The sequence below is a fragment of the Somniosus microcephalus genome, chromosome 24 (assembly GCF_052327205.1).
Source record: "Somniosus microcephalus isolate GS21.2 chromosome 24, FLI_Smic_1.0, whole genome shotgun sequence".
In the NCBI taxonomy this organism is placed as follows: domain Eukaryota; kingdom Metazoa; phylum Chordata; class Chondrichthyes; order Squaliformes; family Somniosidae; genus Somniosus; species Somniosus microcephalus.
This window is the reverse complement of record NC_141010.1, coordinates 5,631,031-5,643,089: the sequence shown is the minus strand read 5'-3', so window position 1 is coordinate 5,643,089 and position 12,059 is coordinate 5,631,031. Positions and strand designations below refer to the sequence as shown.

The window sequence follows — 12,059 nt, the reverse complement described above, 5'->3', positions numbered from 1 at the left end:
CTGGATTCCATTAGAGGAAATAGTTTTTCTGTATCTACACTATCGAATCCCTTTAGCATTTTAAACACTTGCATCATTTCCAAGCAAACAACACGCACTGTACTTACGTAAAGGAATATGTTATAATCCACATAAGAAGCCCAGGAATTCTGGTCTTGGATTCTTGGATCCTGCACTCGCACAGTGATGAATTCCTACCAAACACAATGTTTCAGAGTTAAACGCGTCATATACAAAACTGCCATGCTGAGAGTTTCTGCTACTTCCACCTCCGTAACATCGCCTGACTCCACCCCTGCCTCAGCTCATCTGCTACTGAAACCGTCATCAGGAGCGCACGTCAACCCAAGCACCCCACCCATCTGCCCCTTCAGCCACCGTCTGCCCCACCTGTGACAGAGACTGTAGGTCCCGCACTGGACTCATCAGTCACCTGCGAACTCATTTATAGTGTGGAAGCAAGTCATCCTCGGCTCCGAGTGACTGTCTAAGAAGAGAAGAACCTCCAGACTCGACTATTCCAACGCTCTCCTGACCGGCGTCCCACCTTGCACCCTCCGTAAACTTGAGCTCATCCAAAACTCTGCTGCCCGTACCCGAACTCGCAACAAAGCCCCTGTGCTCGCTGACCTATATTGGCTCCTGGTCCGGCAACGCCTCCATTTTAAGCATCACACCTCGTTTTCAAATCCCTCCTTATCTCTATATTCTTCTGCAGCCCTACAACCCTCTGAGATCTCTGCGCACCTCCAATTCTGACTTCTTTCGCATCCTTGATTTTCATTGCTCCACCATTGGCGGCCATGCCTTCAGTTGCCTGGGTCCTAAGCTCTGGAATTCCCTCCCTAAACCTCTCCACCTCTCTCTCCTCAAAACCTACCTCTTTGACAAGCATTTGGTCACCTGCCCTAATATCGCCTTGTGTGGCTCGGTGTCAGATTTTGTTTGATAATCGCTCCTGTGAAGCGCCTTGGGATGTTATAGTGTTAAAGGTGCTATATAAATGCAAGTTGTTGTAGCAGATCTAAATAATAATACCTTCTTTCAGCAACATTTCTCGTTCCTTCAGTTAATCCTCAGGGTCTGTACCATTGTTTGCTTGAGTGCAACAGCAGGAACTGCACTGCTAGGATCCTGTCTGCTCTGTAACCTGCAGCCAGGAGGTATACTAAAGGCAGAATATGCTGGAAATACTCAACAGGTCAGGCAGCATCTGTGGCGAGAGAAACAGAGTTAATGTTTCAGGTCAATGACCTTTCATCGGAAGAGATCTGGTGAAAGGTCATCGACCTGAAATGTTAACTCTGTTTCTCTCTCCACAGATGCTGCCTGACCTGCTGAGTTTTTATTTCAGATTTCTAGCATCCGCAGTACTTTGATTTTTGTAATAAAGCCACCAGGGGAGTTAAATATTCGATCTTTCCCACACTCCCAATGGGCAAATATTGCCTGGCACCTCTCCATACAAGATCGGGAACTCGACCCATGTGATATCACAAACACAAACATAACAAATGGTGTATACACTGCATCAGCCTAAAAGCCACATCCACTTTCACCGCAAGTAACAAATAAAGAGAGAGACTTGCAATTATATAGCTTTACAGCCAATGGAGTACTTTTTTTTTTTTTGAAGTGTAGTCACTGTTGTAATGTAGGAAACACGACAGCCAATTTGCGCATAGTAAGCTCCCACAAACAACAATGTGATAATCACCAGATAATCTGCTTTTTTAGTGATGTTGATTGAGGGATAAACATTGAGGAACACCGGGGAGAACTCCCCTGCTCTTCTTCAAAATAGTGCAGTGGGATCTTTTACCTTAGAGAGCAGACTGATCCTCGGTTTAACGTCTCACCCGAAAGACGGCACCTCCGACAGTGCAGCACTCCCTCAGCGCAGCACTGGAGCGACAGCCTGGACTTTGTGCTCAAGTCTCTGGAGTGGGATTTGAACCCACAACCTTCTGACTCGGGGGCGAGGGTGCTGCCCACGGCTGACGCTATTGCAACGTTCGGAGCGGATTCTGGAAATTGAGATGAGCAAAGTCCCAGTTTCCACTCAAGCCCCATTTTATCATCTGACCATTTCTCGTGTCCTTGTGAGCTGTACGAGAAGTGAAACAACAATTACGACATTCGTTGAAACACAACTTTTGGGGGCGAAAAAATCTTGAAAAGACGCAAATTAAAATATGGAAAGGAAAAGAAAGACTTGCATTTATATAGCGCCTTTCACAACCACTGGACGTCTCAAAGCGCTTTACAGCCAATGAAGTATGAAAATATGGAAAGCAGAATTTTTCTTTTTCTAAGCCTACAACTAAAATGCAACTTAAAATTTGGATACAAAAAAAGTCAACTTTCTTCTGAAGGTAACAGATAGAATCAGACTGGCCTCGAGGTCCTGATGAGACAAAAACTAACAATTGCTTCTAGAGCTAAAGTGACATTGTCATCAGTCTTGTGTGTGAAAATCTTTACTCGAGAGAATGGAAAACATTCCGAGCACAGAAATGCGACATTTAACAGGCGGGTTGTAGTTGTAAATCTGCAGCTAGGGTTTCGGTGCTTGGGGGGGGGGGGGGGGGGGGGGGTGTGGAGGGAAATCGGCAAAAACAAGAGAGAGTCTGGATATTAAATGTAACCCTGTGGAACATTACTAATCGTGTGGTTTTCCTGTAAATTGAACTCATTGCCCAATAAGTAGGTTTTATTGTGGGTTCCTGTATTTATTCCTATGTTCAATCAATCAGAAAATCATGGGCTGAGTTATGATTATGGTGAGTGCCATCATTCTCCTTAATGTGACCAGTTTTAATTTTTATTCTGGCCGTCACTGGCAAGGCCAGCATTTATTGCCCATCTCTAGTTGCCCTTGAGAAGGTGGTGGTGAGCCGCCTTCTTGAACCGCTGCAGTCCGTGTGGTGAAGGTGCTCCCACAGTGCTGTTAGGGAGGGAGTTCCAGGATTTTGACCCAGCGACGATGAAGGATCGGCGATATACTTCTAAGTCAGGATGGTGTGTGACTTGGAGGGGAACTTGGAGGTGGTGGTGTTCCCATGCGCCTGCTGCTCTTGTCCTTCTAGGTGGAAGAGGTCGTGGGTTTGGGAGGTGCTGCCGAAGAAGCCTTGGCGAGTTGCTGCAGTGCATCTTGTGGATGGTACACACTGCAGCCATGGTGCACCGGTGGTGGAGGGGGTGAATGCTTAAGGTGGTGGATGGGGTGTCAATCAAACAGGCTGCTTTGTCCTGGATGGTGTCGAGCTTCTTGAGTGTTGTTGGAGCTGCACTCATCCAGGCAAGTGGAGAGTATTCCATCACACTCCTGACTTGTGCCTTGTAGATGGTGGAAAGGCTTTGGGGAATCAAGAAGTGAGACACTCGCCGCAGAATACCCAGCCTCTGACCTGCTCTTGTTCCCACAGTCAACTGCAGGTGCAGGTTTCCTTCCCTAAAGAACATTAGTTGGGTTTATTACAACAATCCGACAGCTTTGTGCTCACTTTTTATTTCCAATTTTTTTCCCCGCCAACTGTCCTGGTGGGATTCCCTGGCCTCTGGATTACTGGTCAAGTAACATAACCACTACAAATGTTCCCTGTAAGATGAGCGGCCGCGCGGCACTCCAGGGATCCTGCGCAGCTGGCTGTTCTATGCAAAAACTGCACATGCGTGGTATTTTGAATGGGCCGCGCAGCCCCTTAAAGGGTCTGTGCGGCGCCAAATAAAATGACAGGGAACATTGACCACTACACTACCTAACCCTACACTTGAAATACGTGAGCCTGCACTAGATGTAAAACCAACACCACCCCCCCAATTTTGATTTCAACAATTACACATACATGTACTACAACTGGGCTGTGAAACCAAGCCAAGTGATGGGCAAGAGTCAGGCATCAATTAAGCAGCAACGTGGGTGGAAAATGTGCGATTCTAACCTGTCCGCTCACAGATTTAGGCTTTTGCGTTAATCATCGAATGGTTAAAGCACAGAAGGAGGCCATTCGGCCCGTCCCGGCTCTCTGCAAGAGCACTTCACCTAGTCCCACTCCCCGTAGCCCTGCACAATGTATCCAATTCTCTTTTGAAAGCCACGATCGAATCTGCCTCCGCCACCCTTTCAGGCAGTGCATTTCAGATCCTAAACACTCGCTGCGCGAATCTTGCAGTCCAGGGGGGGGGTGGCGGGGGGGAAGCCAAACATGAACTTGATGAACAGATTCATCTTACAAGAAGAACAATTTGCATTTATATAGCGCCTTTCAGGTAGTAAAACATGCATCACAGGAGCGTAATAAGACAAAAGAAAAATTGACTCCGAGCCAAAGAAGGAAATATTAGGAGAGGTAACCAAAAGCTTGGTCAAAGAGGTGGGTTTTAAAGAGCATCTTAAAAGGAAGAGAGAGTTGTAGAGAGGTTTGGGGAGGGAATTCCAGAACTTAAGGCCCAGGTAGCTGAAGGCACGGCCACCAATGGTGAAGCGATTATAATCAAGGATGTTCAAGAGGCCAGAACTGGAGGAGCGCAGAAATCTTGGAGGGTTGTGGGGCTGGAGGAGGTTAAAAAGAGATTGGGAGGGGCGAGGCCATGGAGGCATTTGAACACAGGGATGAGAATTTTAAATTTGAAGCTTTGTTGGACCGGGAGCCAATGTAGATTAACGAGCACAGGGGGCGATGGGTGAACAGGACTTTGTGCGAGTTAGGACACGGGCAGCAGAGTTTTATTCCTTACCTTAATTTTAGGTCTTACTTCGTTTTCTAGGGATTTGTTTGGAATGTAAGTTACGCAGTGCATGTAGTTAGTGGATCAGAGCCAGTAAAATAGTTGGGATGCTGCAATTCACCTCGGTGCCACTGGTCTTGGAAGAGGGGATACAAAACTCAGTGGGGCCCCCGAGTGCTGTAACAGCCGCTGGAAAGTGCACATGCAACATCAAGCAGAGGCAAGATCGGGCTCAGCTGTTATTATATCGAATTACACGGAATATATAGCACAGAGACAGGCCATTCAGCCCAACTATTCTAAACCGGTGTTTATGCTCCACACGAGGCTCCTCCCACCCTGCTTCATCTAACCCTTCCTGCATATCCATCTATTCCTTTCTCCCTCATGTACTTACCTCGTATTCCCCTTGAATGCATCTGTGTTATTTGTCTAAACTACTCCTTGTGGTAGCGAGCAGTGTTCCCTACTGCTCCAGACAACCTGCGCAGCCGGCATTTCAATGCAAAAACCGCACATGCACAATATTTTGAATGGCCCGCACCACCCCTTAAAGGGGCCACAACAAATTACAGCAACATAGGTAGCGAGTTCCACAGTCTCACCACTCTCTGAATAAAGGGGTTTCTCCTGAATTCCCTATTGGATTTATTAGTGACTATCTTATATTTATGGCCCCTAGTTCTGGTCTCCCCCACAAGTGGAAACATCTTCTCTATGTCTGTCCTATCACAACCCCTTCATAATTTTAATCACCTCTGTCAGGTCACCCCTCAGCCTTCTCTTTCTAAAAAAAAGAGCCCCAGCCTATCCACTGTCCAATAGCCTGCTGGTACTCACTAGCTGGGCTCACTAATGAAGAAACAGCCACTTGGGTGCGGTACTGGAGAGCAGACGCCAGCTTTAGTGTGCACCTGTAGGGGGAGAAAGTTTCAGGAACCAATTCTTACCTCTTCCTCCTGATCTTTCATCATTTTGTTCTCAGTTGAAGAATCGGGGACCATCTGTCAGGGCACAGACTCACAAATTAAACAGAGGATTTTTACATCGACGCTGCAAGTTCTTGATGTGCTTTACGATTTTAGAATGACGAATCACTCTTAATGAAACACAATTAAAACAAGCTCAACTGAAAGAAACCTCTTACTGAAACCACCTTTGTAAATCTCCCATAAGAACATAAGAAATAGGAGCAGGAGTAGGCCATTCGGCCCTTCGAGCCTGCCCCGCCATTCAATGAGATCATGGCTGATCTTCTGCCTCAACTCCATTCACCGGCCCTATCGCCATATCCCTTGATGCCCTTACTAGTCAGAAATCTATCGACTTCTGTTTTGAATACACCCAATGACTGAGCCTCCACAGCCCTCTGGGGTAGAGAATTTCAAAGATTCACCACCCTCCGTGTGAAGAAATTTCTTCTCATCTCAGTCCTGAATGGCCTACCCTTTTATCTTGAGGCTGTGGCCCCTGGTTCTAGACTCCCCAGCCAAGGGAAACATTCTCCCAGCATCTATCCTATCAAGCCCTGTAATAATTTTGTATGCTTCAATGAGATCCCCTCACATTCTTCTGAATGCCAGAGAATACGGCCTAGTTTACTCAATCTCTTCTCATACGACAGTCCCACCATCCCAGGAATCAATCTTGTGAACCTTCGTTGCACCCCCTCTATGGCAAGTATATCCTTCCTTAGGTAAGGAGACCAAAACTGTGCACAGTACTCCAGGTGTGGTCTCACCAAGGGCCTACATAATTGGAGTAAGACTTCTTTACTCCTGTACTCAAATCCTCTTGTAATGAAGGCCAGCACACCATTTGCATTCCTAATGACTTACATAGAAAATAGGAGCAGGAGTAGGCCATTCGGCCCCTCGAGCCTGCTCCGCCATTCAATGAGATCATGGCTGATCATCCAAATTCAGTACCCTGTCCCTGCTTTCTCCCCATACCCCTTGATCCCTTTAGCCTTAAGGAATATATCTAACTCCTTCTTGAATATATTTAATGAATTGGCCTCAACTGCCTTGTGTGGTAGAGAATTCCACAGGTTCACCACTCTCTGGGTGGAGAAATTCCTCCTCATCTCTGTCCTAAATGGCTTACCCCTTATCCTTAGACTGTGACCCCTGGTTCTGGACTCCCCCGCCATCGGGAACATCCTTCCTGCATCTAGTCTGTCTAGTCCTGTTAGAATTTTATAAGTTTCAATGAGATCCCCTCTCATTCTTCTAAACTCCAGCGAATATAAGCCCAATCGACCCAATCTCTCCTCGTACGTCATTCCTGCCATCCCAGGTATCAGTCTGGTGAATCTTCGCTGCACTCCCTCCATGGCAAGAACATCCTTCCTCAGATAAGGCGACCAAAACTGCACACAATACTCAGGGTGTGGTCTCACCAAGGCCCTGTACAACTGCAGCAAGACAGCCTTGCTCCTGTACTCGAATCCTCTCGCTATGAAGGCCAACATACCATTTGCCTTCTTAACCGCCTGCTGCACCTGCATGCTTACCTTTAGCGACTGGTGCACAAGGACACCCAGGTCTCATTGCACTTCCCCTTTTCCCAATCTACAGGAAACTGTGTGTTAGCCGGAGGCGAACCGTCCAGCAAGATCGAACCACCGGCAAAAATCAGGAGCCGTTTTTTATTCTTTTTGTTTCTTTTCTTTGCTTTTTTTGAACAGTCAAGCTCTGCAAGGTCTGTAGCTAAGCAACAGCTCCAGCTAGAGACGCTACAGAGACGCTTGCCGACTGTTTAGAGGCAACAGGGTTTGTTGATTCATAAATCTCCGTATGTTTCAACATTAGCTCTGGAGTGTCCGGCAGTTTTGAGGGAACGGCAGCAGCTCGGTCCCGTCGGTGCCGGATAGCACAAAGTTTCCTGTATTGCTGTTCAGATAATAATCTGCCTTCCTGTTTTTGCCACCAATGTGGATAACCTTGCATTTATCCACATTATACTCCATCTGCCATGCATCTGCCCAATCACCCAACCTGTCCAAATCATACTGGAATTTCTCGGTATCCTCCTCACAGCACACACGCCCACCCAGCTTTGTGTCATCTGCAAACTTGGAGATATTACATCTAGTTCCCTCGTCTAGATCATTAATATATATTGTGAATAGCTGTGGTCCCAGCACCGATCCCTGCGGTACCCCACTAGTCACTGCCTGTCACTCGGAAAAAGACCCGTTTATTCCAACTCTTTGCTTCCTGTCTGCCAACCAGTTCTCTATCCAAGTCAGTACCTTACCCCCAATCCCATGTGCTTTAACTTTGCACGCTAATCTCTTAGGCGGGACCTTATCGAAAGCCTTCTGAAAGTCCAAATACACCACATCCACTGGTTCTCCCTCATCTATTCTACCAGTTACATCCTCAAAAAATTCCAGTAGATTAGTCAAGCACGATTTACCTTTTGTAAATCCATGTTGACTTTGTCCGATCCTGTCACTGTTTTCTAAGTGCTCTGCTATTACATCCTTTATAATGGACTCTAGCATTTTCCCCACTACCGATGTCAGGCTTACCGGTCTATAATTCCCCGTTTTCTCTCTACCACCTTTTTTAAATAGTGGGGTTACATTAGCTACCCTCCAATCCATGGGAACTGTTGCAGAGTCTATAGAATTTTGGAACAGGAGGAGGCCATTCAGCCCGTCGAGCCTGATCCGCCATTCAATTAGATCATGGTTGATTCGCATCTCAACTCCATTTACCCTCCTTTGCTCCATATCCTTTGATAACATCACCTGACAAAAATCGATCAAACTCAGTCTCGAACGCTCCGATTGACCCCCAGCATCCACAGCCTTGGAGAGTTCCAGATTTCTACTACCCTGTGTGTGGAAAAAGTGCTTCTCGAGTTCGCTCCTGAACGGCCGAGCTTATTTATAAGACGATGTCCCCTTGTTCTTGATTCGCCACCAGAGGAAACCGTTTTTAACATTTTAAACACCTCGATCTGATCACCCCTCGATCTTCTATACTCGAGGGAATACAAGCCAGGTTTCTGCAGCCTGTCCACATAATTTAACCCTCTAAGCCCCGGTCTCATTCTGGTGAAAACCACGCTGACAAACGTTCCCATTAAGCTGCGTGGTCTGGAGGTGTCGCACAGGCCACTCACCGGCTTTTACACGGGAGAAACCGCGCGTACGCAAAAATTTGAATGGGCCACGCAGCCAGTTAAAGGGGCCGAGCACCAAGAAAAAATTACAGGGAACATTGGTGCTGACTGCACAAAACCTGCAAAAATGATCAGCGCAGTCACGAAAACAAGTACAAATGTGGAAAAGAAACCAGGAGAATATTTTTCATTCTCTACATTTCTTCGACTAAACTAATAATAATACTACTTTTTATAATGCCATTGAGTAACTGTGACCAAGATGGTTAAGCAGCCATTATATCTCACCTGCAGGCCTCCAATGTTCAGCCAACTATCAGCTTTGCAGTTGGTATTCCAGTCACCGGGTTGCTGCTCCGAGTCGCAGCAGCCGAACTCTCACGATTCCTCATCTGAGTGACAGTGACAGGCAGCAGCAAGTCGAAACCCCTGTTCACAAACAGCGCAAAGTTCAGCTTTGCTCACTCCTAACTTGTTATTTCACAATCCGGAGTCTGGGTGTGGGAGTGGAGGCAATGTTCAACTGACTGATAAAAAGTGAGCCTGCCTCCCATATCTCAGATGGTAAAGACACGCCATTCTCAGAACTGATCCCCAGCCCATTGGATTAACCCACCCGGGCAACTGGAAACGCACAACAATCGGTCTCAGCACTACTGAGTTGGGGCAAAATGCTGGTGGGGCAGTGGGGCGGGGGGGGGGGGGGGGGGGGGAGTGGGGGGGCAAGACATCCGGGGTCGCTGCTTCCTAATCATTATCCAAAGACTGCTGCTGGAAGGTGCAAGTGTGTGGACATCAGGGGGGTAGATTTTGACTTTGTGCGATCACGTAAGATGCAATATAGCAAATCAATCTACATTGGCTTCCAGTCCAGCTATCGCACAAAGTCAAGATCTACCCGACGGTGAGGAGAGGATCGGGCTCGGTTTGATGTCTTCTCTGGCCTGTCGTCACACACTGATCAGGCTCATACAGAATGGCCACTTGGGTAAGGTCCCAGAGGATGGCCGGTACCCATGGAATGGTATCCCAGTTAGAGTCAGCGCCATCAGGAGAGGCTGGGAGAACATTACAAATCAATAAAGAAGAAAAGTACGTGCCCACACCTGTAAATCATCCCGTGCAGCTGCTGGGAGGCACCAAAGCCGGTGAAGCACTGGGCAGTGGGGAAGTGTTTGGTATTATTGGGAGAAGACTCCAAAGAGAGTTGTCACTATTCACTGCACAATGGCAATAAGACAATCCAGACACATTGCAGACACCAAGCTACAGCTACAGAGACCGAGACACGGTGAGCACGACACAGTGACACAGAGACCGAGACACAGTGAGCATGGCACAGTGACACAGAGACCGAGACACGGTGAGCACGACACAGCGACACAGAGACCGAGACACGGTGAGCACGGCACAGTGACACAGAGACCGAGACACGGTGAGCACGACACAGCGACACAGAGACCGAGACACGGTGAGCACTGCACAGTGACACAGAGACCGAGACACGGTGAGCACTGCACAGTGACAGAGACCGAGACACGGTGAGTACGGCACAGTGACACAGAGACCGAGACACGGTGAGCACTGCACAGTGACAGAGACCGAGACACGGTGAGTACGGCACAGTGACCGAGACACGGTGAGCACGGCACAGCGACACAGAGACCGAGACACGGTGAGCACGGCACAGCGACACAGAGACCGAGACACGGTGAGCACGGCACAGCGACACAGAGACCGAGACACGGTGAGCACGGCACAGTGACACAGAGACCGAGACACGGTGAGCACGGGACAGTGACACAGAGACCGAGACACGGTGAGCACAGCACAGTGACACAGAGACCGAGACACGGTGAGCATGGCACAGCGACACAGAGACCGAGACACGGTGAGCACGGCACAGAGACCGAGACACGGTGAGCACAGCACAGTGACACAGAGACCAAGACACGGTGAGCACGGCACAGCGGCCGAGACACGGTGAGCACGGCACAGCGACACAGAGACCGAGACACGGTGAGCACGGCACAGAGACCGAGACACGGTGAGCACGGCACAGAGACCGAGACACGGTGAGCACTGCACAGAAACCGAGACACGGTGAGCACGGCACAGAGACCGAGACACGGTGAGCACTCACAGTGACACAGAAACCGAGACACGGTGAGCACTGCACAGAGACCGAGACACGGTGAGCACGGCACAGAAGCCGAGACACGGTGAGCACGGCACAGAAACCGAGACACGGTGAGCACTGCACAGAAACCGAGACACGGTGAGCACGGCACAGAGACCGAGACACGGTGAGCACTGCACAGAGACCGAGACAGGGTGAGCACTGCACAGTGACACAGAGACCGAGACACGGTGAGCACGGCACAGAAGCCGAGACACGGTGAGCACGGCACAGAAGCCGAGACACGGTGAGCACGGCACAGAAACCGAGACACGGTGAGCACTGCACAGAAACCGAGACACGGTGAGCACGGCACAGAGACCGAGACAGGGTGAGCACTGCACAGTGACACAGAGACCGAGACACGGTGAGCACGGCACAGTGACACAGAGACTGAGACACGCTGAGCACGGCACAGCGACACAGAGACCGAGACACGGTGAGCACTGCACAGAGACCGAGACACGGTGAGCACGGCACAGTGACACAGAGACCGAGACACGGTGAGCACGGCACAGCGACACAGAGACCGAGACACGGTGAGCATGGCACAGAGACCGAGACACGGTGAGCACGGCACAGTGACACAGAGACCGAGACACGCTGAGCACGGCACAGCGACACAGAGACCGAGACACGGTGAGCACTGCACAGAGACCGAGACACGGTGAGCACGGCACAGTGACACAGAGACCGAGACACGGTGAGCACGGCACAGTGACACAGAGACCGAGACACGGTGAGCACGGCACAGCGACACAGAGACCGAGACACGGTGAGCACGGCACAGTGACACAGAGGCCGAGACACGGTGAGCACGGCACAGTGACACAGAGACCGAGACATGGTGAGCACGGCACAGTGACACAGAGACCGAGACACGGTGAGCACGGCATCGTGACACAGAGAGCGAGACACGGTGAGCACTGCACAGTGACACAGAGAGCGAGACACGGTGAGCACTGCACAGTGACACAGAGAGCGAGACACGGTGAGCACTGCACAGTGACAC

General features: G+C 49.3%; 1 protein-coding gene across 1 annotated transcript in view; it reads right to left on the bottom strand.

Annotated features, from left to right (window-relative positions):
* LOC147100990 (sorting nexin-11-like) overlaps window positions 1-12,059 on the bottom strand; it is a 129,302-nt gene that overhangs the window by 99,111 nt on the left and 18,132 nt on the right. Inside the window, exons 2-4 of the mRNA XM_085966141.1 lie at window positions 9,157-9,297; window positions 5,682-5,735; window positions 108-194 (exon numbers count right to left, since the gene is read on the bottom strand). Of these exons, the coding sequence (XP_085822267.1) occupies window positions 108-194; window positions 5,682-5,735 (141 nt within the window). The 5' untranslated portion in view covers window positions 9,157-9,297. The remainder of the gene's footprint in view (window positions 1-107; window positions 195-5,681; window positions 5,736-9,156; window positions 9,298-12,059) is intronic.